The following is a 27,982-nucleotide window of genomic DNA, read 5'->3' on the forward strand; positions in this document are numbered from 1 at the left end:
AAGTTTTGTTTTGCAATGTAAGATTTCAAGAGTAAACCAGAGTAGATTAGACTTTTTACCATTTTAGTTCACTTCATATTCAGTAATAGTCCACAGATTTTTCTTAATGGGCAATATATAAACAAATTAATGGTATACCCAGTATATTCACTTATAAATATTTAAAAAGAGAAACTTTGAGCTCCAGCAATTATTCGAATCAAGTAAATTATTAACAAATGAAACAAAATATTCATATTATTAGTCAATAGGGTGTACTCATATTATGTGAACCACACCCTAGTACGTTTGACCCCAAAATATGGTTCGTTTGGCTAGTGTGATCGCTCCGTACTGTACCAGGGTGCAGTACACTTAAAGTCCCAATGAAATAAAAAAAGACAATTAATATTTTTATGTAATATTGCAGTGTTTATTATAAACATTTTATACTGTTTACTCCGCCCCTCCAGCTGCCAGTCTGTTGCAAGTTCCATTTCTGAATAAAATGGCTTCTATATACAATCAAAGCACAGTTGAAAACACAAGCCACGCTTAACTACTTTCGTTGCATGATATTATATCTTACATGGAAATACATAGATCGCGATTTCCGATTTACTGGGACTTTTAAGTGTACCCGAGTTGGCTTCGGGTACAGTCCGCTTTCACTGGCTATGTTTACATGCACAAAATTTTGTCAATCCGACTAAATTTAATTAAATTGAAGGTTACGACAATGCATTGACAATAAACATTGCAATCTGATTTAAATGTTCCAAATCCATCCAAATGGACATTCAAAACTAGCACAAAAGCATCCCAATGACTGTCCACAGTCCAAATGTCAATAATTAATCAATAAAATCATTTCATCTTTAACCTAAAGAAAAACAACAACTGGTGGAAACAGTTTAAACAGTAGCCAAACCTAAACTTGAAGAAGCAGAGGACTTGGCAACGCTACGCTGCGGAAAGCATCTCTCGTCGAGTTTAAGTTTTATCTGTGGATAAAAGTCAAAACTGAGTTGGGGAAAGTTTTTCTTAATAGGTTTTTAGATATAGGTGTTAGGTGAACACTTTTCAAAAGGCACAAAGCTATTTTATTGCTTAACTCTGAAGAATGTACTGTACATCGCGTGACCCCATTAACGTTACCTTAATAATGCGCAATGCCATTGCTTGCTATTGCGTGTTTTTGTGACGAGAATCATGTTATATAACAGGTAATTATAAGATGTGAACTTGAGCACAAATGTTCTGCGCATGTGCACAATGTATTTCTGCATCTGATTGAGAGAATACTAAGATTCACGTGTTAACATGCATACTTTTCTCCTGCTGATTGGATCACAGATCGGAGTACGCCACCCCCTTCAATATGATCCAAATTTGCATCAGATCGTCCTGAATCATATTGATTAAGGTGTTTACATGTAGCCTTTTTAATATGATTAAGCCATCAATACAAATACAAACTGATTAATTGGGTGCATGTAAACATATCTACTGTAAAACACTCTGATATGTGCAGCACAAATACATACAGCCATGTCACCACATCCCAAATAACCCCAGATAACAGAGGTGTGTTTGACATCATGGCCACTGTGCGAACTGATTGGTTTATGACATTAAAGTAGCCCGAGAGTATTTGGAGAACAGACTCCTACTAATATGCTTTTAAATCTCTTATGGTTATTTAAGGTCATAAGCCAAGCAATCTGTGCAGCACATGCTTTCAAACACACCTGATGATTATACTGACAATACGATGAACTCCATCACGCAAATTATCCAGTTTTCTTCAAAACAATTGCATCTTTAAATCACGTAAACATACTTGGTACAGATCAGAAAGTGTAGTGTGAGTGCAGACGAGTGAGGGGGTGGGAACAGTTAAGTATGATGTGAGCGTGCCCTATCTGCTATAATTGTAGATGTAATCTTTTCCTTCAGGTGATCAGTCTCAGTTCCTCCCAGTCTGGATCTCCCATCACAAGTACAGTTCCCAGCACTCCCACATCTTTACAGCCACTTGTCAAACTGGAGTCTGGAAACACAGGAGCAGTGGGTGGCTCACGGCCTCTACAGAAATACATTGTGGTGTCTTTGCCTTCATCGTCCTCCTCACTGGAGAACAAAGGTTCAGGTGTTCTCCCTACTTCTACCTCACCCATTAGTGTGGAGTCAACCGTGAAGCTGGAGTGCTCAGAATCACCTGCAGCAAACATACAGTTGAAACACTAAGACACGCGCACACACATATACATGCATCAATACATTGTCAGCAAAATTTAGCCTGCAGTTTCCCATAGGGCTTACTTTTAAGCAAACTGATATAGACTTACTATCAGAGAAGACAAGCAAATGGCTATGCACGCTTTGACCATTAATCTTGTTAAAATACATGGACACTGCCCATACGTTACATACAGTACTTTAAAACAGTAACACTCAAGCATGTAAACATGCTCTATATACACATCAATATATATTTGCCATTTTAGCTGCCAGCTCAAAAGCCAAAACATCTACAACTTTGTGCAACCTTAACACACACTGATGAAAGCTGATTGTGATAAGTAATAAAAGTTGCTGTGTTTAAAGAAACCACAGGACTTTTACAATGTTTCAATTATAAATTCTAAAGTTTTGCTTGTATTTATAATAGGAGTTATAGATTTGGATTGAGGGGTATAAAGAGAAAGTGGGTTTATACCTCTGTCACTGTACAATATTCATGTGTATAATTTTGCACATGTGTGCTTGTTGACAAAACTGGGCATTTATAGGGTTTGAGAAACAGCTTGATTTTCTTTTTCATGTTCATTTTTTATCTTCTGTAATAAAGACGCTTTTTAAATGTCGTTGTCATTGTACAGTTCCTTCATAAATATTGAAAAATAACTATAGAAACTCGTTTTTAAATGCTACCTGTTGATATTGAACACAAACATCACAATAAGAGATAATTCATAACCATGGCCTATGTATTTAACAATTGTTGTTTGTTGAACAGAAAAAACAGAAAGCTAACACAATTACCAATTTGTCAAATTACTGGTACAATGGGTAGCAGTCGAATTGTATAGGTACAATTGTTCTTTTGTATGCAGTTGAGAACGCTTACTGAAAAGTGTTTGTCAAACGTTCGTACGAAAGGAAACTGAACGATCCCTCCCCCGATACGTCTACAGGCTGGGCGTGTTTGTAAGGCCATAGTTTCTGTATGTTTAAAATTCCAATTTATAATAAACAGCAGCTTCAAAAGGAGGTTTTCTGCCTTAGGTAAGTTACTGAGCCTAGTTAACGTTAAAGTTTGCTGTGTCTTCCGTTGTGTTTTTCTGCCAAAAGTCTTTCTGGATGAGCGAAAGTGAATGTTTAAAATGCTAACTTGCACATCAAATATGCGAAAGCATAACATTAGTAAAAGTGTTTTGACGCTTTCACAAAATACGCTACTATCCTTACGTTTACAGAAATTCACGTGCTATTTTAGTCACGTAAATCGTGACTCAAGTAAGTTACACTCAGTGGCGTGACTGCTTTCAGTTTTTGTTAATATGGCAGCCTGTTTTGATGTGTAAATCCCTATGCTGCTTTTAAAGTTAGGGCCTACTTTTGGTTTTAAAATTATATATCACGATTGTCACTCACAATCAGTCAGATGATTAAAAAATAACGTTAATATTAAAATGGTCTAGTTTTCAGATAGTAAAACATGACTACGTGGTAATATTTTATTAGGTCAGTTAAAATCACTGTTGTTGATCGATTTATTTTTACTTTGGTCTGGATCAACTGGTTTTGGTAGTTACATCGGTTTCGTACTGACTAGGCTTCACTGTGCAACTAATGCAAACACTTTTCCCTGTCGCTGGCGGTCCTAAATGTATTTTGTATGTAAACGTTAAAGGGTTGTGCCTGCTGCCTCAGAATTTCGGTGAAATAGTGATGAGAAGTCCGAATCTTTTCGGCAAACCGTTTCCGGACCGCTCGTTTAAAAGAAACTGTTAAAAAACGATTCACCAGGGCTGTGCTAATGCTGCGTTCTAGAACCCATCTAAACCAGTGGGGTGTGGGACTTAGGCCCTGTTTGCACAAACTTTGAAAAACTAAGACATTTCTATGAAGGTAAATCAGTTGCAAAATTTGGGAGCTTGTGCATTTTTACTTGAGAACTTGCAAAATATATGTGTACTTGTACATTATTTATACTCACAGTCCTGATGTGAAAACTTGCCAGATCCAAAATCTGAAGTTGAATGTTGAGATGTGCACTCGTGGACAGTTATCACAAACTTGTGTTCTGATTTTAAAGTTGCAGAAAAAAAGTCACAAATGTGTAAACTAGCACTCCCCAAAAAAATTTGCTGTACAAACACAAATAACGTTAGGCAATACAACCTCTCAAATCTGTCACTGCACTTTCAAATCTTAGCTTTTTGACTTTTGCTACACTTTTTGCGATATACCCGTTTTAAAACCAACTTGTGCACTTGTAAACTGATCCCTGATAGCACACATACATCTTGGAGACGTCTATTTGATGTCTGCGTTTACGTCTGCAAGACGTATTATTTAGATTGTTTGCTCATCTGCAATACATCTTGAGACGTTTCCTAAATGATGTCACATAGACATATTAAAGATGTCTGCAAGATGTTTTTGATTTAGAATGTATGTAAAGCAGCTCTTTGTAAGACCTTTATAAGATGATTTACACACCTGGGGCCGGATTCACGAAAACATTCTTAAGACAATAATAAGGGCGCAGTCACACCAAAAGCGCTTTAAACGCTTGCAAACGCAAGGCGCGACGCACTGCCTTTTTTAAAAAAGAGCAGTGCGGCGCGGCTTTTCATATTGCTAAGCAACCACCGCGCCGCGGTCAGCTGTCTTGTCAATCAAATATTGAAGCTTGAGCACTCTTTTGCTGTTAACTGTCATATTAGCAGAAACTTTAAAAAGAGGACGCTTGCTCTGACCTTGTTTGAGGGTGAGAGGTGCACAAACACGCAGGAGAGAGTGAGCGAGTGGAGTCCGGTTCTTCAAAGCAACTGTAAACTTCCCTCACCACAACGTAAGGCCCGCCTCTCCCCTCATTCGATTGGACAATGGAAGATGCGAATGACGTCAGGCGCTTCTCCGCTCTCAGCGCTCCTTCAAAAACGCGTGCGCGGCGGGCGGCAGAAAACCGCAAGGCGCTCGGCGTGCATAAACAGCGAGCAAACGCGCCCTGCCCATAGAATATCATTCAAAAAAGGCGCCTGCAACTGCCATAAACGCTTTTGGTGTGACTGGCCCCTAAGAAAGTTCTTAAGATAAATTATAAGAAGTGCGTAAGAATGTTCCTAAGTGCAATTCTCAAACATTTCTTAAGAAGTTCTCAAATTTTTTCTTAAGAATATCTTAAATGTATGTCTTAAGAATAAAATGACAAGCTTTTAAATGAATTAAGATACCCTGCTAATGAGGTAACACTACACTTATCCATTAATCTTTTGACTACCTTGCGATCATTAACGCGCAGGGGCGCCGTAAGGGTGGGAAAGTTAGGACGATTCTAAGGGCCCATGAACATTTGAGGGCCCCAGCCAAGGACTGTGCCGCAAACGCAACCCCCTTAAGCTGATTCCTCTTAGCTCCGCCCCTTCTTTACTCTGCATGTTAGCGCCGTCTTCAATCCACGGTCTCTCACAGTGCGCGTGAACTTGACAAGAGAGCAAGGTGTGTGTATTTACTGCTATTTGCTATGATATCTGCTTATGTGCGATTCCTTACTATAAATGCAGTTTACACAATGTGACGCTGGAGCAATACAATGCAGTTTTCTTTCCACTGTAAAGTCTTCGCTCTGTTCACCTCTGTTCAGTAAACAAGGTGATTTACTTTCCCTGTTTTGTGTTATGATTCTAACACAAAGTGAGCCCTATAAGCTGTTTTAATTAACGTAGCCCGTATAAGCTAATTAACATAAACTAGAAATGCGATCGTTACACACTCCAATGTTTTGTAACGCAATATGCCAAGAAAGTATTTTTATGCAGTCGTGAATCGAGTTGATTGTGATAAAACTGAAATGCAACTAAGGCTAAAGTAGTCCAGTTATGTATATTAAAGCTTCTCACCTTGCAACATGTTTAAGAAATCAATGGAAATCTATGTTGTAATCTGCTATAGTTGTCATTCATTTCATTTTAAAGTCCCGTTGATTAATAAACAGTCTGAAGAATCATTTAATAACAGTATAGCTGTTTTCTTAAGTTCACAGTTTCAATGATCTGACGTTATTTTTGCGTTACTGAAACTGCTGGTGTGTGAAACTTGTTCTTTACCTTATAAAAAATGCTAATAATTAATACAGGCTTTGGTCAAGCATTTTTGACCCAGTCTTATTTGAGGCATAATGTAAATGTATAGAAAAGATGCATTGTTGTTGTTCGCCATTTTTAAATGTTACAATGTCATTCGTGTGTGTAACAGCTCCAGTACTATACAGTATGTCACCGAGACTGCCTGTGAATATCAGACTAAAGTCTCAAATCTTATTGTGAAATAAGCATCACAGTTTGATTTCAAGCATTAATTTCACTATGATTTCAATCGCTGACATGACATTACTCAGTCAATATTAATGATATCAAGTTTATATTTTCACAAAATGTTCTTTACATTATGTAGGATGATTTTATGTGGAAAACAGTAAATCACAAAGAAATACTTCAGCTGGGTTTTCACGGGCATGGTCACATTTATATCTTTAATCTTTAAGAACGTTGCATTTTCTCTGAATATTTGATTAATGTACTGTATTTCTCAATTCAATTTACATTGCACAATAAATTATCTTAGCTGCAGACATTGTTGGTGTCTATAAATACTGATAATTGTGGTCATAACAATAGCAAAATAAATAGTTCTGTATTTTTAAATTACAGACAAAGATTTTGAATAGCTACAGTAGGTTGGATTGTATGTTTGGTGCGAAATGGGTATGGTGGGGGCCTGACCCCCTATTCTTTCATAGGGCCCAAAATTGCTAGCGGCGCCTAATGCGATACAAACGAGTGATGCATTAAGACTACTACAGGATTTTATTCGCTGTTGTAACAGAGGCTCGCTAGTATTAAGGCGGTGCGGTGCGTAAATATAATTCCATAATGTCCCAATCAGTCCGTCATGCGGGTCGAGCGCTCTGGGTGTGCGTGCTTTACTCTCCGTGCCCACGGTTCGTCTCCCGCGCTTACGCGTCAAGAGACGGGTGCGGAGGGTGAAGCCTGCCCGCGGTTTCGGGGGGTTGACTAGCATGACAGAGAGATTACCGGTTCGCCTCCCGCTTAGAGCGACTTTTAGCTGTTAAAGGGATACTTCACCGATTTAGCATTTAGCTTTGTATCTGTAGAAACCCAGCAGTATTACTGAATGACCATGTTTCCCTCCATCATTTCCCCCTGAGAGGAGAGATATCTGCATTTTGGTTCTGCAAAAAAGTCCTCCGATGATGCAAAAATCGTCATATTACATCATCCCTTTAAGTAATTTCACAATGAATGTAGGCTATTACGGAGGAAGTTAAATGATTGCTAATATTATCACTAATACTTTTTTGTGTTTCATGACATATTACTGAGTAAGCCATTCATTATGAGTGTGGAATTCCTCTTTAAACTAATCTATGTTTATATGAGTGTGGAATTCCTCTTTAAACTAATCTATGTGAAGTAAACTGATTAAATTGCCATTTCAGACTACAAAATACAACATGTCACATTTAAAACAATCACATTAAATTATAAAACATCTTACATTTTGAGATTTAAGACTACTGTAAGGTTATCCTAACTTTAAGATGTTATTTAAGACAGTTTATTTTTCGAGAATTGGAATTCTTCTTAAGTTTTTTCTTAAGAACATACTTAAGGGAAAAAATACATCTTTCTTTTTTGAGAATACAAAATATTCTTCCATTTTTTCTTAAGCTTGAAATTAAGATAAAAATGAATGTTTTGTGAATCCGGCCCCAGATGTATTCCAGAACTTTACCAGACATCTCCCTGCTGAAAAAACAGCATCAAACAGCATGGGAATTATGCTGGTCTAGCTGGTGGTGACAGCATACCAGCACCAAAACACAACATATGCTGGTATGACCAGCATGGGATGCTGGTCCTAATGCTGGTATGTGGCTGGTGCTAATGCTGATTTGTTGCTGGTTTAGCTGGTGCTGGTTTGATGCTGGTTTAGCTGGTGTTCACTAGCAAACCAGCACCAAAACATATGCTGGTCTTGCTGGTATGCTGTTTTTTTCAGCAGGGAGACGTACCTGTGCTATTTGGGATAGGTAAGATAGAGGTCAGGGGTTGATGACGTCACTCAGCAGAAGAGCCACATAAATCACAATAAAAGGAACTAACAAATCAATGATAACTTTTGGAACCGATATTAAAATAAGATTAAATATAAAGAGAAGACCTCCTTTATTAATACATTTTGCTTTACTAATATATTACTGTATATCTGAACACTGTAAAGGGTTGCCATGTATTGTATAGGTAGAAATACCCTTACAAAAATAATGGTTTTACTACAGTTAACCATTTCAAGTGTATCTTAAAATGTCTCAGCTGTCCCCTGGAGTGCGGTTTAACAGCTTTTTTCCGTTAACTATGTTTTTGTTTTCATGGCGACGCATTAAGCTCATCACATGAATGGAGCAGACGAAAGAAGTAACGTAGACTTAACTGTGTTCCGTACACTTTCAGGCTTTTTCGGAAGCTTTCGTCTACTCCTCGAAGCAACTTGCTCAAAATAAGCATGTTTGTGTGCGCATTTTCCGGGGGAAGGCCTATTGTATGAGTCACACTTTGATTGATGTCTTTTGGACCAATAGTTTTTGAGAAAAGTGAGGAAAAGTACCTCCTCCGCCTGTGTATGAAAGATGATAACGGAAAACGATGTTCCGCACAGAGAGTAAAACTTGATTTCAGCTGCGAAAATGGGTATTAAAGATGAACTAATGTTTTATTTTACTTGATTGTGATGTTTTTTAATTTGTTAAAGCATGTTGAAAGTTAATTTAAACAATCACTGCATACAAGATGATGCTGACAGACGTGCTATCAAATGGCTCTTACTGAATAATCACTGAAACAGTTTGCAGGAGGTTCCCTTTCCTGGTCATGGATGAAAGATGGGGAATTGAGGATGACACAGATATAAATTTTGTGTGTGACCTCAAATTATTTATTGAGTTCTTGGCAGTAAAAGGTCATCTATACGGAACACAGTTAGTCTACGTTAGGGCTGTAACGATTAATTGTGTGTGTCCCATTAAAAATGCCTGTATGAAATCGATTCTGAATCACAAGGCTGCGATTCTGTGTTTCATGCACAGCTTGTGTACTAAGGCATTTGGTCAGTAGGAAGTCCTTATCAATCTAAAATCATTATGACTCGGAGTCGTTTATAACATGCATTTAAAAAAGCAACACTTGTTAAACAAAATCATTCAAAGTTCTTTATTATCATGAAAATACCTGAAACAATTTGAAGAACAGAGATATAAATATTCCTGTAAACATTTCCTGAAATAGCATTTGTAACAGGGGGGGCAGGGTTTCATATTTTATTGAAGCTTCCCCGGGCGCCGCCATTGCTTAGAGAACCCCCACAGCATTCCATTGACTCCCATTCATTTTCAAAAATAGGCTAACGTTTGCATCATAACCTGCGACTCTCTGTCGCACAGTAGAGAAATTACCGTATGGACAAGAGAAGAAACTTGTAGGCAATCTTTTACTGTCTATGAGGCAATCGGGTGGACATGGAGGCATGAAGTCAAGGGAGATTATTTATCGGAATACTTAACAAAAATTGCTCCTGTTCAGCTCGCTGTCTCTGCAAGATTCGGTGGGTGATTTAGACAGACATCCCAACCTGCAAAAAGTCATTTCAGGGAGGTATCCCGAAGCCCCCCCCCCCCCAAAAAAAAAATAAAATAAAGGAGGACAAGGATATGACATTTCAAGATATAAAAGCATAATATTAATTTCTAGAGACCTATGCAATTATTGGTAACACTTTACTAGGTCTCATTTGTTAAAGGGATACTTCACCGATTTAGCATTCAGCTTTGTATCTGTAGAAACCCGGCAGTATTACTGAATGACCATGTTTCCCTCCCTCATTTCCCCCTGAGAGGAGAGATATCTGCATTTTGGTTCTGCAAAAAAGTCCTCCGATGATGTAATATGACGATTTTTGCATCATCGGAGGACTTTTTTGCAGAACCAAAATGCAGATATCTCTCCTCTCAGGGGAAAATGATGGAGGGAAACATGGTCATTCAGTAATACTGCCGGGTTTCTACAGATACAAAGCTGAATGCTAAATCGGTGAAGTATCCCTTTAACATTAGTTACTGTGTTAACTAACATGAACTAACCATGAGCAGTACATTTGTTACTGTATTTGCTAAACTTTGTTAACGTTAGTTAATAAAAATACAGCTGTTCATGGTTTGTTTGTCTTAGTTCACAGTGCATTAACTAATGTTAACAAGATTTGAATAATGTATTAGTAAATGTTTAAATTAACATTAACAAAGATAAAAAATGCTTTATAAATGCAGTTCATTATTATACGTTAACTAATGTAGTAAACTAATGTTAGCTAATGAACCTTATTTTAAAGTGTTACCCAATTATTTGTTAATTATTTTACAATATGTAGATTACTTTTACTATTTATATAAGCTGTTTAACATATTTATATAAACTGTTTTATTTATATTCTATTGCAACTTTAAACAGGTCTAAGGAGTTTGTTGTTTTCATGTAGCCTTGGCAACTAGTAGCCAGCCTGAAAAATATGCACATGATATTAAACTTGTTGAACTCAGACCTCAATGTCAGTTCGGGAGAAGAGATAAAAGCCCGCCCAAACTGACAATTGATTGGTTGATTTACCGGAGCAGGCCAATCAGGATGCTCTCTGTCTTACATGCGCTTAATGAGGCACACTAGCACACACACGCAAGGTCTCCCCCTCCCTCTCTGCCGTGCGCATGCTACTCTTTCTTGCTCGCTCTAGATTCCGGGAGATTTTAACTAATTTGCGGGCATCAGGGAGCCGCTATCAAAATGCGGGAGACTCCCGGAACTTCCGGGAGACTTGGGATGTCTGTTTAGATTTATCGTGGCACGGCTATTAGAAGACTTACAATTGTCAGACAGGTTGCCCACGTGGCATCTACGTCATTAACCTCAATTTGAGTCTGCGCAGTATGCTCTACCCCCAGCAAGTGCGTGCTTCTAATTGACTTCACTTGTCTCCGTTGAATCCAGTGGGGTCGCTGTGTCCATTTCTTTTACTGTTTTTGGTTTGTAATGCTACTTTTTAGTGGAACAAAGGGAGTTTCTGCACGAGAGCGCCCCCTGACCATCTCGGCCAGGCTGAGAGGAACAGCTTGCCCCAGCTTAAACCAGCTACTGACACCTTAAACCAGCTTATGCTTAGCTGGATTTTTCAGTAACTAAAATAACTAGTTCAAAACCTTAGTTCAAATCATAGCTAAAGCGTATCAAAAACGACACAGAGCTTACGTTACTGTGTAAAATGTGTAATATACAGGTGCTGGTCATGTAATTAGAATATCATCACTAATTCCATTCAAAAAGTGAAACTTGTATATTATATTCATTCATTACACACAAATTAATCATTTCAAATGTTTGTTTCTTTTAATTTAATGACTAGAGCACTTCATGCTTCCTGCTGCTGACCAACTTTGTGGAGAATGCAGATTTCATTTTCCAACAGGACTTGGCACATGCACACAGTCGCAAAACTACCAGTACCTGGTTTAAGGACCATGGTATCCCTGTTCTAAATTGGCCAGCAAACTCGCCTGACCTTAACCCATAGATTGTGAAGAGGAAAATACGATATGCCAGACCCAACAATGCAGAAGAGCTGAAGGCCACTATCAGAGCAACCTGGGCTCTCATAACACCTGAGCAGTGCCACAGACTGATGGACTCCATGCCACGCCGCATTGCTGCAGTAATTCAGGCAAAAGGAGCCCCAACTAAGTATTGAGTGCTGTACATGCTCATACTTTTCATGTTCATACTTTTTAGTTGGCTCAGATTTCTAAAAATCCTTTCTTTGTATCAGTCTTAAGTAATATTCAAATTTTCTGAGAGATTGAATTTGGGATTTTCCTTAGGTGTCAGTTATAATCATCAAAAGTAAAATAAATAAACATTTGAAATAAATCAGTCTGTATAATATACAAGTTTCACTTTTTGAATGGAATTCAAAAAGTTTTGATGATAAATCAAAATAAATAAACTTTTTGATTATATTCTAATTATATGACCAGCACCTGTATAATGTATACAATCTTAACTACAGAACCTCCCTTCAGTAACTAGTGCTGCCTCATGATTAATCGTTTGCAGAATAAAAGTTTTTGTTTACATAATATATGGTGGGTGTACTGTGAATAATAATTATGTTTATATAAATACACACACATACATGTATAATTTTAAGAAAAAAATATATTTACACATGCAAATGTTTCTTAATTATATACATGTGTGTGCGTGTGTATTTACATAAACATAATTATTATACAAAGTACACCCACATATATTATGTAAACAAAAACTTTTATTCTGCAAACGATTAGTCCCGACTAATCGGGAAGCAGCACTATAAGTAACCTTCCTTCACATTGCAGTGATCCATGATCGCCATCCCCGTTGTCTTAAGGAAACCAAAACATTTGTTATTTTCGACAAGGTATTTGTTCAAAAGTTCATTTTAACAACTTGTCAGACCATTAAACAAACAGAGACCAGATGTAAAATTCCACTTAGATGCAGAATCACGTCTGATGAAAATTACTGTAATAAATATCTATTGAAATATTATTTAAAAGATTCAAGAGAGCAGCCCCCCTGCTACGTTTAACATACAGGTACGAAATATGGGAGAATCTTGTATCACCCCAAGACCTACAAAAAAGTCTCTTGGAGCCAAGCTCTAAATCCCACAGGAAGTCGGCCATTTTGAATTTTCTCTGTGATTTCTGTGCAAATTTTGGCATTTCTAGGCTTCATACTTTAACAAACTCCTCCTAGAGATTTTATCAGATCATCATCACATTTGGTCATTCTCATCTGAAGGCCTTTGTTAAATTGTGGAGATCTTGACTTTTCGTTGGAGGGTGTGTCCGTGGCAGCCTTACAAATTTAGGCGTTTTCGCCATGAAACAGGAAGTTGTTCCAACTCAGGCATAAATTGTCCAATCTGCCCCACGCTTCACATGTTTGATAAGGGTCTTGGCCTGAACACATTATCTTGCTAATTTTCAGTTATAGTCATAGCGCCACATAGAGGCAGCAGGAAATTACATGTTTTACGCCATGATTTACTGCTCTTAAAGATTTAATCAAATCATCATCATATTTGGTCAGACTGATCTGAAGCCCTTTGCGATAATAAAATGCGAAGATCTCGACTATTAGTTGAAGGGCGTGTCCATGGCAGCCTGGCAAATTGTGATGTTTCACAATGAAACAGGAAGCTGTTGTAATTCAGGCATTCGAGCCGTTTCTCAATGTCAAGGAAGGATCCTCGGAAGCCAGAATTTCGAGGATGCTACGTCATCGACGTCCGTTGAAGGACTGTTCCAATGTCGAGGATCCTTCAAATTTCAGCCAAGGACTGAGTCCTTCGTTCGAGAAATATCCCATATACAGGAAAGGATGCATATTTGTATCCTTCGCGCTCTTCACGCGCTGAAATCACCCACAATCCTAGCCTTGCTAGCCTGTTCCATTTAACATGTTCTCCGAATGCTTAAAAGGAGCCTTGCCTAGCCTCTGAAGAAACTGACTTGTAAGGACTAGTCCTGCCAAGGAAGTATCCTTGACATTGGGAAACGGCCACAGTGTCTAACCTGCCCAGACTTAACGTGTGATAAGGGTCCTAGCCTGAACACATCAACATAGCAAAATACAGATAGTGTCATTGCACCACCTAGAGGCAGGAGCAAATATAATGTTTTACGCTGTGATTCACTGCTCTTAGAGATTTAACCATATCAACATCATATTTGGTCACTCGAATCTTAACTATCAACATTTTCATTTGATATAGGCTTCAGAAATGGGGGTGTAAAAATGGCTCTATAGCGCCCCCCTGCTACGTTTAACATACAGGTACGAAATGTGGTAGGATCTTGTATCACCCCAAGACCTACAAAAAGTCTCTTGGAGCCAAGCTCTAAACCCCCACAGGAAGTCGGCCATTAGGAATTTTGTCTGTAATTTGTGTGCAATTGTTGCCATTTCCAGGCTTCATACTTTAACAAACTCCTCCTACAGATTTCATTAGATCAAAACCATTTTTGGTCTGTGTCATCTAAAGGCCTTTGCGATGCTAAATTGCAGAGATCTTGACTTTTCGTTGGAGGGTGTGTCTGTGGCGGACTGCTAAATTGTGGCTTTTCACCATAAAACAGGAAGTTGTTCTAACTCAGGCTTACAACATCTAATCTGATCCACACTTCACATGATTGATAAATGCCTTGGCCTGAACACATCAACATGGAATTATTCACATACAGTCATAGCGAAACCTGCTGGCAGCAGGAAATGTCAGGTTTTACACTGTGATTTAAAGGAATAGTCTACCCTTTTGCCATATTAAACTATGTTATTACCTCAACCTAGACGAATTAATACATACCTATCTTTTTTCAATGCGTGCACTGTACAGCGCGTTGTGAATGTGTTAGCATTTAACCTAGCCCCATTCATTCCTATGGTACAAAAAAAAGTTTTATTTTGTGGCACCATACTTACTGGTATAACTCCTCATGTAACAGTCTTTAAATAGGGAAAACACGGAAGTGTTTGGTGGCTTCCCTGTTAGGTACCATAGAAATGAATGGGTCTAGACTCTAGGCTAAATGCTAACACATTCACAACGCGCTGTACAGTGCACGCATTGAAAAAAGATAGATATGTATTAATTCATCTAAGTTGAGATAATAACATAGTTTGGTGTGGCAAAGGGGTAGACTATTCCTTTAATGCTCATGAAAATATAATTAGATCAACATCTTATTTGGTCAGACAGATCTTAAGGACTTTGCGATGATGAATTGCAAAGATCTTGACTTTTTGTTGAAGGGCGTAGCTCTGGCGGCCTGGCAAAGTTTGATGTTTCACCATGAAACTGGAAGTTGTTGTAATTCAGGCATAGAATGTCTGACCTGTCCTGCCCCATACTTCACACGGTTAATAATGGTTCTGGCCTGAACACATAAACATAGCAAAATACAGATATAGTCATAGCGCCACCTTGAGGCACCAGATAACACTGATTCACTGCTCTAATAGATTTCACAATATAAACATCATATTTGGTCAGTCTAATTAGAATATCCACATACATTTACTCACTAAAATTCATATCCTCACTGTTCACTGTTTTTACTAAGGTCATCGGGTGGCGGTGCACATGCATGGGAGGGCCCTTTCATCGCTGCTTGCAGCTTTAATTGATTTTGTTTTGGCTCATTTGAGTTAAGAGGACAGTGATAAAGATTCTAAGGTCACAACGCACACAAGCAATTACATAGGCCTGCATTGGTGGGGTTGTGTGAGTGAGTGTTTGCGTGTGTGAGTAGGCCCACTATTATTTTGTGTTTAAATTTAAATATTGGGTAAAAAATGTTTGTGTAAAGTTTACAGTTGCACATTTACAACAATACTTAAAAGTTTGTATTTCATTAAAGGGAATATTCATTGCTGGGTATTGCCTTGTATATTACAGTGTGATACAGTTGAACTGTTTATATTTAGTTTTCTCAGTAAGTGTGAGTGTAAGTAAATTGAATATTTATCTCCTTGTGTTATACTACATATTGATTGTTAATAATCATACCCACATATTGTTATACATATTTTCCAGCTTAATGTAAAATATATATAATAACTCATAACTTAATCTATTTGATTTTAGTAAAATAAATACTAGAATTTTTTTTTAAGGTTTTTTATTGTGTACTTAAGGTTTAAGATATCAGAGTAGTTAAATTCATATAGTCAACCCGTCGCTCCACCCTAAAGTGCTTAGACTTGAGACACCTAAGTAGGGCAGGGGGCGTTACATAAATATAACATGGTAAAGATGAATGCACATTTATATAATGATTCAATAAATTTATAGCATTTTGAAAAAAAAACTTGGATTTATTGCATTTTGCCGAAAAAATAATCAGTTTGTGTATGTGTGTATATTCATATTCCTTCTCATATATTTAAGTTACTAAATCAAGAAAGAGAGTTACGAAATGTTAAAATAATGCTAGTATTTGGGGTAAAAAAGAAATTACCGTTATTTTTAAATTGAATTTTTTGCTGAGCACAAGAGAATGCAGGTACTCGTGAAGAGCGCGCAGAGGAGCATGCACATATCAGACAAGCAAACTAAAGGAATAACCCAGCAAACACATAGCATTCCCATATGGTTCCCATTTGGTTATTTTTTGGGAACCAAATAACATTCTAGGAACATTCCCTCTTGTAAATTGTCTGGCCTCTTATTGCTACCTGTCCCAACTTTTTTTGGAATGTGTAGCTCTCATGAAATCCAAAATGAGCCAATATTTGGCGTGACATTTCAAAGTGTCTTAACTTTCAACATTTGATATGTTATCTGTATTCTATTGTAAATAAAATACGTTTATGAGATTAGTAAATTATTCCATTCCTTTTTTTACTCACAATTTCTACAGTGTCCCAACTTTTTCTGATTTGGGGTTGTATAACCTAATGGGAACCTTCTAAGAACGTTCCCTGCAGGTTATTTTTAGGTTTAATTTTTATAACTGGAACCTTTCCAGAATGTTTCCTGTGGGTTTCACTATGTGGGTCACATATAGGTATGCCCATGTTGGATGATAATATCGGACACTCGACCTATGTGGGCAAAATAATTGAATCCTTGAAATACATCTTTATTGAAATAATTACTTTTTGTTGAATGTCACTTTTATACAAAGAGCAAATAATATTACAGTTAGGATGATCAGTGTAACACTTATAGTATAAGAAACAAGATAAATTAATGTAATTTTAATAATGATCATGTTAATTATAATGTTCACCTTCCTATGAATTTTAAAATATTAATTTTATTTCAACTTAATTTTATTTCAACATTCTGGAAGGAGCCTGATTAGTGGAGTAAGGTGTTTCATATAAAGAGACCTCAATATAACCTGCTCACTGGTATGACACATTACGCTTGACAAAGTAATCCTGCTTTCATTGCGAATTTATTCACATAATATAATATTATATTTCATATAACATTTGCTAAAAATAGGCAGATTATAAACATTTAAACTACAAGAATTTCTTCCCAGGCACAAGGACCCCATTTGCAGATTTTATTGCTTGTTTTATGCACAAAATCACTAAAATTTGTTAAATATTTTTGGTCTAAAAACTAGACTTATTTTCTTGGGTCGTTTTGCTCATCAAGAAAAAGCATCTTAATTTATGAATTTTTAGATATTTTTACTGAAAACAAAGACAAAAATACTAATAATTTTTTTCTTGAAAATCATTTTTTACAACTGTTTCTTTGCTAAACTAAAGTGTATAGGCATGAAATTAGCTAGATGTAACACAGTCATGACTTGAGGTTGTGTGCACGATTTTGTCATAGCGCCACCAGTGAATGGTTATTTTTTCTAATTAAAAGAATTTTGATAAACCAATCCATTGTCGTATAGCGCGTCAACGAATTTTACATAGAGCAATGTATTTTTGGCAAGCTTAGGCCTATTGACACGACACTTGGTACATGTGATGGCAGTCAAGATCTGAGGGTGCATGCAGTTTCGTCACAGCGCCACCTAGTGGTCAAATGAATGTTTTACATGCCTATAACTTTGGCTGCGGTCAATGTATTTTCATGCGGCTTGTTTCTTACGTGTCCTGAATAGTTGCCGAGTCCAATGATACCAAACATGCCAGAATTCGCTTTTCAGTTAGCCCTGCGCAGCAAAATAGTGCTTAAAAGACATATGCAAATATCTCCATGGGGGTAAGTCTGATCGACTCAAAAACGCCATAGGAAGAACAAAACATTAGCTTCCGAAAAAAACTATTGGCATTATATTAAAATTTCCATCAGAAATTGCTGAAAATTGCAAAAAAAACTGAAAATTACATATATTGTTAATACATTTAAGGTTGTATCTTCACAAAACGTGTGCAAAAATGACACGATACTTGTTACTTGTGATGACACATATTTTACATACCTATTACTTTGGCTGTGGTCAACATATTTTCATGGGACTTCTTTCATAGGAGTCCTGAATCGTTGCTGAGTCCACCTATACCAAACATGAGAAGATTTGCCTTACGGTTAGCCCTGCGCAGCAAAACAGCGCTTAAAAGACACGCACAAATAACTACGCAAGGGTTATTCCGATCGACTCGAAACCACCATAGGAAGAACATTACGTCACCTTCTGAACAAAAAAGTTATATTGAAACGTAATCGCATCTAAAAGTGTTTGATGTATCAGCAAAAATTGCATCGCTGGTGGAGAAAATCATTTTTGTATCGAATTGTAATAAACTGTCCGATTTGCACTCTTAATGTCAGCCCAATCAGCAGCAACATGTGTATAAACTATATGGTAGTAAAGAGACAGCTCGCACAATGGGACTAAGTAAAGTCATTCTCTTATTTTGGACGGCAGGGGCAGTCACTGTAAACTGTAAAAAAATTTCTGTAGAAATTACAGTTTTACTGGCAGCTGGTTGCCAGTAACTTACTGTAGATTTTACATTTATGTTACTTACTGGCAACAGTTCAAAGTTAAATGAACATGAAACATTTTCTTGTTCGTCTTTATCTTCTACAGTAAGTTACTGACAACCAGCTGCAACCAGCGTATTTTGCAATATTCATAGAGATTTCATCAGGCTCTGAAAATTCCAAAAAGAAAACAACTAATGTCCTTCTTAGCAGCCATAGTTGCAACTCTTCCAAGAACAGGGTATTCAACGCACCATTCCATTAAAAAAAATTCATCATTTTGTCGATTTTGTTGACTTCAGACTGAGCTGCATAAATGTAATATAAGATGTTACAAACAACTAATTTTTGTGCTCACCCCCTTTATCTTTCTTAGGTCAAATTGAATGAAGAAAAATGGAAGACCGGAATTTACTGGAGAATATCCCCAAAGCACCCAAATTCAGCACACCTGTTCTAAGTACTTACACCTGTTCTTTTTTCTGTTTGTGTTATTGTAACATGTTGTGCTGATGTGGTGCTTCATTACATAACTGTATTTGTGGTTTTAATGTATTAATTTTGTTAATGTCTTGTAAAACTAATTTCATTGTTCAGTTTACAAAAACATACAAAACATGCACAGTTAAATCCAGACAATTGCCTCATTCATAAATAGGTTAGACCAGTGGATCTCAACAAATTATACGTCAAAACCCCCCAAAGTCCACAACAATACTTAACGCACCTCCACTGACAATATAAAATAATAACAAAACACTACCAAAAAGTATCTTCATGTTTACTTCATTTTATACTTAATTTTTTAAAGGTGCAGTGTGTAAATTTTAGGAGAAATGCTATATAATATACATAACTTTATTTTCCGTTGTGTGTAAATACCTTACATAATGAACCATGTTATGTTTTTGTTACCTTAGAACAAGCTGTTATTTGCCCTAAACGGACAAACTGCTCTACAGAGCACTTATCATCAATATTTTGTCTTAGCCGACAACATGTTTGTCCTATAGCAGCTTATGTAGCTTCTATAGAAATGTGTCTCATTTCGAAGGCTACATACGTCATCAAGGCTGTCTCATTTTAAAAAAGTAGGATACTCTGAATGTGACCTTTGAATGCGACCGTCCTTCGCTGCTACAATTATTTCCACAATTCCTTGCGTCACAGACAGGGTCCGAAATTAACTTTTTGGCTCACCTGCCACGGGGACTGGTAGATGAAAAAATCCACCAGCCAAGCACATTTTTTACCAGCCAGAATAATAAACAGCCTTTTTTGTCACATATACATTAATTATATACATTAGTATATACATGAATTAAATACATAAGTGGTCATAACAGTACGTTTGAAGGTTTTGTAAAACTAATAGGGATGCTCCGATCGATCGTCCGATTATGCTTGCTATGTTTCTCAATGAAATACGGTGAAATTCCGTTACATCCAAAAGCCAGGGGACGCTCTCGTGTAGAAACTCAAAATGCGCTGTAGACGAAGAACAATACACACGCAGCTATGATGACACGCAGCTCCATGAAATGGCTGAAGGATATATTTATATTGCTGTTCTTAAAACCTTTTCAGGTATTTTAATAAAGAATATATGATAAAAAAGAATATGTTTAATAATTATGTTTGACGAGTGTTGCTTTTTTTAAATGCATGTTATAAACGACTCAAACTAACAGTGATTTTAGATCGATAAGGACTTACTGATCAAAAGCCGTAGTACATGAAATAGCTGTAATAAGATCGGCTGTCCGATTCAGAATAGTGATCGGCCACATATTATTAGTGGAGATCGGCATTGATCGGAGCATCCCTACCAATGCTTAATCTAATTAACTTAAAACTCATCCCACTGCTCACTCTCTTCCGCAATTATCTCCATACCTCCATTTCTCACAAAATGTTCTTTTTTATTTAACTCATCCCCCTTTTCGTCTGTGAGTTTTCGTTTCAAAGGTTGGCTCACTCCCGGTAAATGTCACCACATATCAGCTAATATGCAGCATAATTTGCAGATAGCTGCAGACCTCAAGTTAGCTGCAGTACTAGCTGGCAACAGACCGTCTCTAGTGCTTCAAGTCTCGCGGCACTGTTTACCTTCCGGCCCCTGAGACAGTGTCGCGAGACTTGGAGCGTAGAGACATTCTGTGGCTAGCTCCCCTCGTCCCCAGATTAGTTACTGGCAAACACATTATATTGCATTACTATTTATCGATATTGACTTGCATAAAACAGTTTTTATTACTAATTATGACTGCAACACTTTTGTTTTGCTGAGCTGAACTCAGAGATTTAAGACTTTTTCTTTGTACACAAATGGCCTATTTCTCTCAAATATTGTTCACATTTTGTCTAAGGCCCTGTCCCAAATGGCGCACTTCATGTGAACTTTCGGTCTCGTGGCCTTAAATTGCACATGCTTGCTTAGTCTTCGAGTCCATAGGGTGTCATTTTTACACTCCGAAGTGTGCTCATCAGCGTCCCCTTTGACATATGCTGCCATATCCTACCATATCCTTCAGAGAATGCAACCTCCAGAGGACGCAAAGGACGCAGCAACCCTCGTTCCCTGAAGGAGGGTAACGAAGACCGACGAATTGGGAATGCGCTTTACAGGACTAAATTGCTTTGAGGAGCTTGTTAGAGAAGCAATGAATTTGGCATGCAGGTATTTGCATCCGCTGGCGCCGCCTCGCTGTGCGAGTATTTAACGAGAGGCAGGTGTGAATACCAAATTACTATTTTCGCTGAGAAAAGCCGAACATCAGTGCCCGGCCAGTATCAGCAGGGGAACAGCAATTGTGAAACAAGGTGTGACATCCCTGTTCCTTTATTTCAGGGAACGAGGGTTACATATGTAACCAAGACAGTCCCTTTCAGTCGGTCACTATGCGTCACGTTGTGACTGACTAATTGGGAATCCCTACCAAAGCACCACTGAAGCTGATCCTTCCAGTGCCTGCAGGAGAGAACCCGAGAGGATACTGGCTCAATGCAAACACTCTAAAATTTAGTGAACGTGTTAGGTGTCGTTCAGCTGGCAGCTCTAGAAATGTCTGTTAGCAAGGAACCAGGAGCCAATGCCCAAGATGATGCCACACTCAACCCAAATGGAATGCCCTGCTTTTTATAAACAAGGGGGTAAACAAGGGAGGGCATAAACAAGGGAGTCTACAATCCAGTGAGACATCCTCTGCTTGGTGAAAGCTTTCCCTTTCTGCTGACCAATATAACAGACAAAGAGCTGTTCTGAGGTCCTAAAACTTTGAGTTTGATTTATATACACACGTAGTGCACGTAGAGGACATAACAAAGCCATAGCTGGGTCTGCCTCCTCCAAAGGTAGCGCTTGCAAGTTCACCACCTGATCTCTAAAAGGAGTGGTGGTAACTTTGGGCATGTAGCCGGGCTGGGGTCTCAGTGTTACACTGGATTCAGCAGGCCCAAACTGAAGGCATGAATCGTTAACCGAAAATGCATGGTGGTCCCCTATCCTATTAACAAAGGCCAGTGCAAGGAGCGTTAAAGTTTTCATCTTAAAAAACTTAATACTCACAGTATGCAGAGGCTCAAAGGGAACGTCCTGTAAGGCTTTCAGCATCACGGACAGGTCCCAAAGAGGAACTTGCATGCCAGGTTCATTGCCGTTTTACAAGTTTCTCGAAGTGGATTGTTCCCGCGAAGCGTGTTCCCAATTCGTCTGTCACGACGTCTCCATTCCCTTCCTTCAGAGAATGAGGGTTACATGTAACCGGGATGTTTGCTACACAAGTCTAAGCTAGTGTTCAACAACTAGGGGGCCTCAAGATGATTTAAAATAAGTCAAAAGAAGCATTAAAGGTGCTATGTGTAGATTGTAACAGCATCTAGCGGTGAGATTGCGAATTGCAAACAACTGTAAGCTGTGTTTCCATTCAGAAGGCTGCGTCCTTTGCGTCCTCTGGAGGTTGCATTCTCTGAAGGATATGGTAAACGGAGGGTCCTCAACCTGGAATTAAATGAGATGTCCTTTGTAGGACAAATGGACAGAAAAGGAAACAGGAAATATAATGTTGCTATGCCAACACGTTTACAGCATCATTTTGCTCTCACACCAGTCAAATAAATGAAAATTATTTAACTTGAAAATAAATTGTGTTCCATATTGTTTTAAATTGAGCAATGTTTGTGACGTACATACAACAGACATCTCTTACAGAGACAGATAAGGATATTTGGAAAGGAACTGTGAGATTGAGAGATCTTCACTACAGAAATGCTTTTGAACCTGGTTGTGGGGTCGTTAACCAAAAATGAGTTCAGGTAGTACATCCCCAAAAAACACTGACAATTACCTGATATAATTTTGTTTTGCTTCCTATTTATGTTTTACAGTAATCTCCAAAATCTTTGCGATTGTCTTGCCCATTGCTCAGGTGTCAATTGGTATGTGTTTTTAGGCCTTTGTATTAGGTTTTATAATAAATATTATTTTCTAAATAAAATTATTTTTTAACAGTTTAATAGAAAAAAGAATCTGTGTTGTCCTTCACAGGTGCAATACATCTGCATGACTGCCCAGTACAGCCATACATCCCTATTTATTTGCTAGTGTTAGGTGTGTTTGCCCTGGTCTTGGCTTTGCTGTCCTGTCTGCCATGCACACAGGAGCCAGAAGATGGAACTCATTCTCCTCTTAGTAGCCTTTGTACCACTTGGAATTCACTGGTGTCACTTTTTCTCTTTTGCTGGTTTATTGCTGGTAAGGAATAACAGTGTGACCACAACACCCATTTAATAAAGACATTAAAGAGTAACTAAACCCTAAACCAACTTTTTTTAGTTAAAGATCTGTAAGAATGATGCTTTATTAGTGCTGTTCATTCATTTTAGTAAGTTTTTTGACATTTGTAAAGTGTTTCAATACTTCAATATATGGTGTAAAAACGAGTGCTGCCCTCTTCAGGCCTCTGCAGTTGAATTTTCCTATTGGATGTTGGGTCCAAAAAGTAACTCGTGACGTAAGCAGATTCAAGCTCACCATGCCCTTGTTACGATCTCACTACACACTTAAGTTCGTCCCCTCTATCTCTGTTGAATCTGCCCACTTTTCTTGCATTTTTCAAATATTGCCAGTGGGTGGAGTCAGGCTCTGACCAGGGGTTTAGTTACGCTTTAATGTTATTTTTTAAAAATACATATTTTTATGGTTCCCATTTTTCACTAAACACTAAAAAATGCCATCATTTTTAATTTAAATTGTACAAAAAATACCCAGTCAAAACATTACTAAAAGGGATAGTTCACCCAATTCATTTGTTCTGCTTAAACAAAGGGAAATATTTTTGAGCAGTGTTTGCTCACATCTAACATAACATCACACCTGATAAAAGATAGCACAGTCTTTTAACAGTGTGTCAACTTTCCCCTTCAGTTCTCCAACACAAATGTAATGTGCAACGTACTCTGCATGTCTCAAGTTTAATAAGTTCTTATTTAAAATGACAACATGAAAATAATGGTACACACATAAAAAATAAAGTGCTAAATACTGTTTAAACAAAAAGCATGAGTATAAAATTTATTTTTAACCAAAGATGAAAGTATATTAAACGGAGCTCAAAAGAATTTATATCTATAATTTATAGATTATAGCAGTGGCGCTGGTAGTGAAGATTCTCTCAGACCAATCAGTGATTTACAGCAGTGATTCCCAACCGTGGTAAAAGATTTAGATTTTGCTTTGATTTCATTTGCTTTTAATAAAAATCTCTTACGTTTGTCCAGTCATTGACCTAAGATTGATTTTTGTGAGGAAAGCATTTTAAAAAGGACTGCTTTAAATGTAATTTTAATCATCTTATTAATATTATTAGCCGTCGTGAGTAAATGCAATATCGATGTCCAACTCAAGAACGATCTCACTATTTTCAATGAACCTGAATAGTTTCTAAAGACACAAAGTTTATCGTCTTCATGACGTTCATGGTGTCCTATTTGATTACTCGTGATGCGTCCAAGACATTATTTTACTGTTCCTTCAAAGGTGTGGTCCTCAGGTTTACCCCAACTATAAATAATGTTCAAATATTGATATTCATTCCCGCTACCATTGCATTTTCAAATGACGCAAAAAACATTTGCATTGTTTTAGCTACCATATTTTGTCCGTATGATGTCTTTTGTATTTATAGTGAATTTCTTAACACATTTTGTTTCTCTTTATATTTGAACAGAATAGTTTAAGTTATTTGTACACTTTAATTATCAGTAACTTAAATTGAAGCGCCGGAGTGGAAAATTTACGTGTGATTACCTACAAAAGCACAAATAAAATACACAGGCACAATAATGACCATTGCAATCTACTAAGAGTAGCACAAATTAGTACAGGGTCGCAAATAAGAGTCCTCGTTAGGACATTGCAATGAGACTGCGGAGTGTGAAATTCCAGCTAAGTAAAAGTACACTAAGAAGAACCGGAGGATGAAAGATGGGAAAGAAGAGGTAAAAGAAGTTTTGAAACACCTGATTTGACTTCTCCTCGTGACTTCTCCTCCTCTTTTTTTCCAGCAAATTAAAAATAGCATGGCTTGGCAAACTATATATCTATATATTTTTTTCCTCTGGCAAGTTTAATATTCACCTCCCAATAATGTTGCTTCTAAAAGAAAAAAACTTTTACAAATGCATATGCAATAAGGTCGCAAAAATAACACCTTTCAGAGCTAAATATCTACTGCGTGTCGTTAGTAAGTTTAGTCGTTATCTAATGGCAAAATGATGGTTTGCTCAAGCTATTAGTAAATCTGGCCCTTAAAGGGGTCATATGATGAATTTTTTTGTAAAATAACTCTTTGGCGTTCCCAGAGTTTGTATGTGAAGTTTTATCTCTCAAAACCCTACAGATAATTAATTATAGCATGTCAAAATTGCCATTTTGTAGGCCTGAGCAAAAATGTGCTGTTTTTGGGTGTGTCTTTTAAAATGCAAATGAGCTGATAAAATGCAAACACTGATCGCAATAATGGTTGGATTGTTGAAATAAACATGCTTCATCAGTCAGTGATTTTTACTCTAATGTTTTAATTAATTTTACTAATTATTTGTCTTTAAAACACAACTTTGGTTTAGTTTCGATTAAGGGGTACTTGAGCCTTACTGATAGGGCTGTGGCGGTACTTAGGGCTAAAAAGGTTGGTAACCACTGATCTACAGTGTTTTCGTGTCACGTTTTGGGCTGCACTGAAAACCTAGGCAGCGGACTTTGTGCCTCAATGCCTCATGAGGCAATGACTTTGGAGGCATGAAGGCAGCTAAGAAAAACGCTTTCGGACCCACTTCAAAGGCAGCGTGTTTGAAATATAACCTTTGTGATAACTAATCACATATTTGAAAACTACAATACTAATTTCTTGCTAGAAATGCAATTAAAAGTAGAAATATACATAATTAAAAAGTAGAAATATACATTTATTAATTTGTGCTCCAGCCGCTTTCTTGGCCGCCATTTTATTTTTTCGAAATGGCTCAACCAATCATATTCCCCATGCGCACACATGCATAGAATTGTGCGACAAAATCTCAGGAGTCAGTAAGTAAGCACAACAAATATTTCTTCTGCAAAAATAAATTTAACATGCCTTTACTTTTAACAGACATAAGCCTTTTTAATGAAAAAAAAAAAACACTTCACAGTCTTTACTGTATGAATTAAATGTTTACGCATTCGTATGAAGTACAACAGTTCTTCAGTGAAGAGCAGAGAGTGATTTTATTGAGATGAATTAGGTTACTGTAGCTTTAAGACATGAGAGAGATCGCTCTGTTCACGTGCACTGATGTGTGTGCGCGCATCGGGTGAACGCTGTGAGGAAAATGAAAGTTTAAACTGTCAGAACGCATGCAAATAATACACTTTCGACACGAGATTGCAATTTCCGCGTTATGTGATGTGAAGAGGCATCGCGCTGTAAGGACTGGAGTGTGTCCTAATAGAAAATACACATGATTTTTGTACAAGCAAATAGAGAAATCCAAATCTGCCTGTCGCACATGAGCAGCGTATTATAAAAATGCTCACACTAGGTAAAAATGGTCTCTTATTGCAGCCGCATTCAGGAGCCCGAATATGACAAAAGTAAACAGAAAGAAAAGTTCATGAGATCGGCACATTTAGCGAGTACAGATCGAGTTATTTAATGCCATTATCTGCCGATACCGATCTGCAGCCGATGGATTGGATCATTCCTTATTTACAGGTTATAACATTTTATACCAACCTCACACAGTTTTTTTTTACAGGTAATGTATGGATCTACTCAATTTACCAGCCTAGTTACATCGAGGGCGAGGACCAGTACTGCGATAAGACACTGTATCTGTTTGCTTTCTGGACCATAACAGTGGTCTATATTTGTCTGGGCATCCTCTTTCTAGGGGGTTGCTGTATGTTGTTCTGCATGTGTTTGTTAGGAAAAGTGAGTGGACATGGGGATAATGATGTGTGATAGACTATCGGTAAAACACTAAGAAAAACACACAAGTTCATTTTCTGCACACTTTAGCGGTTACAGGTCTTATAATTACCCCGCCCCCCTTTTTTCTGACTTAGAGATGATTCTTGTTCTTGTGTAAAAATGTTTTGTTTTTTTTGTATGTGGTTAAGCATCAGATTCTTTCTTAACAGAGAAAACATGCATTTAACTTTTCTGGTCTGCTGTCTGTACATTAGTATCAGAATGAGAATGTTTGATAGTTTAATAAATTGCTATAGATCATGTTACACATTTGTTTGTTCCTTTGTGTATTCTTGGTTGTTTAAAGGGGTTATGAACTGAGAATTCAAATTCTCCATTTTACAGGTGGTAATACTATAGTTTACTCTTTTTGAAAAGTGTGACTGTATTGTCACAATAATGCATAATAATTACAATGTGCAATTCCACACATGCACAGACAGGGGCAATGACACTTTCATATGCAATTATGTTAACCAATAGTAGTCTTCCATGTGGCACACCCACAGAGGTAAGGAAAAAAAACTTTTAATGCTATGAGTGGTCCACAGAGAATAATACAAAATAATCAGATAAGTCAGTTCATGACTTCTTTAATGACTGAATACTTTTTAATTTTCCTT

The 27,982-nt window shown here is 37.4% G+C and overlaps 2 protein-coding genes and 1 long non-coding RNA gene across 3 annotated transcripts in view; 2 read left to right on the forward strand and 1 right to left on the reverse strand.

Moving 5' to 3' along the window:
• Nucleotides 1-2,845, forward strand: part of taf6 (TAF6 RNA polymerase II, TATA box binding protein (TBP)-associated factor) — a 29,347-nt gene extending 26,502 nt beyond the window's left edge. The window contains exon 15 of the mRNA XM_055201036.2: nt 1,939-2,845. Within this exon, the coding sequence (XP_055057011.2) occupies nt 1,939-2,229 (291 nt within the window). The 3' untranslated portion in view covers nt 2,230-2,845. The remainder of the gene's footprint in view (nt 1-1,938) is intronic.
• On the reverse strand, nt 389-4,337 carry LOC129441202 (uncharacterized). The gene is made up of 2 exons (XR_008643387.2): nt 4,205-4,337; nt 389-2,200 (listed from the first exon to the last, which is right to left on the reverse strand). It is a non-coding gene; the product is annotated as an uncharacterized lncRNA (long non-coding RNA).
• On the forward strand, nt 3,113-27,625 carry LOC129441200 (transmembrane protein 272). The gene is made up of 5 exons (XM_055201039.2): nt 3,113-3,270; nt 19,226-19,309; nt 23,236-23,286; nt 23,396-23,602; nt 27,145-27,625. Exons 2-5 carry the CDS (start codon nt 19,246-19,248, stop codon nt 27,348-27,350), a joined length of 528 nt encoding a protein of 175 aa, XP_055057014.2. The 5' UTR covers nt 3,113-3,270; nt 19,226-19,245; the 3' UTR covers nt 27,351-27,625.
• Nucleotides 27,626-27,982: the final 357 nt, after the last annotated feature.

Source organism: Misgurnus anguillicaudatus, chromosome 22, assembly GCF_027580225.2.
Source record: "Misgurnus anguillicaudatus chromosome 22, ASM2758022v2, whole genome shotgun sequence".
Lineage (NCBI taxonomy): Eukaryota > Metazoa > Chordata > Actinopteri > Cypriniformes > Cobitidae > Misgurnus > Misgurnus anguillicaudatus.

Coding starts and splice junctions, on each gene's coding strand:
- LOC129441200 (XM_055201039.2), top strand. CDS start 19,246: ATGGAAGACCGGAATTTACTGGAGAATATCCCCAAAGCACCCAAATTC. Junction 19,310..23,235: donor ATTCAGCACACCTGTTCTAA/GTACTTACACCT, acceptor TATGTTTTACAG/TAATCTCCAAAATCTTTGCG. Junction 23,603..27,144: donor CTTTTGCTGGTTTATTGCTG/GTAAGGAATAAC, acceptor TTTTTTTTACAG/GTAATGTATGGATCTACTCA.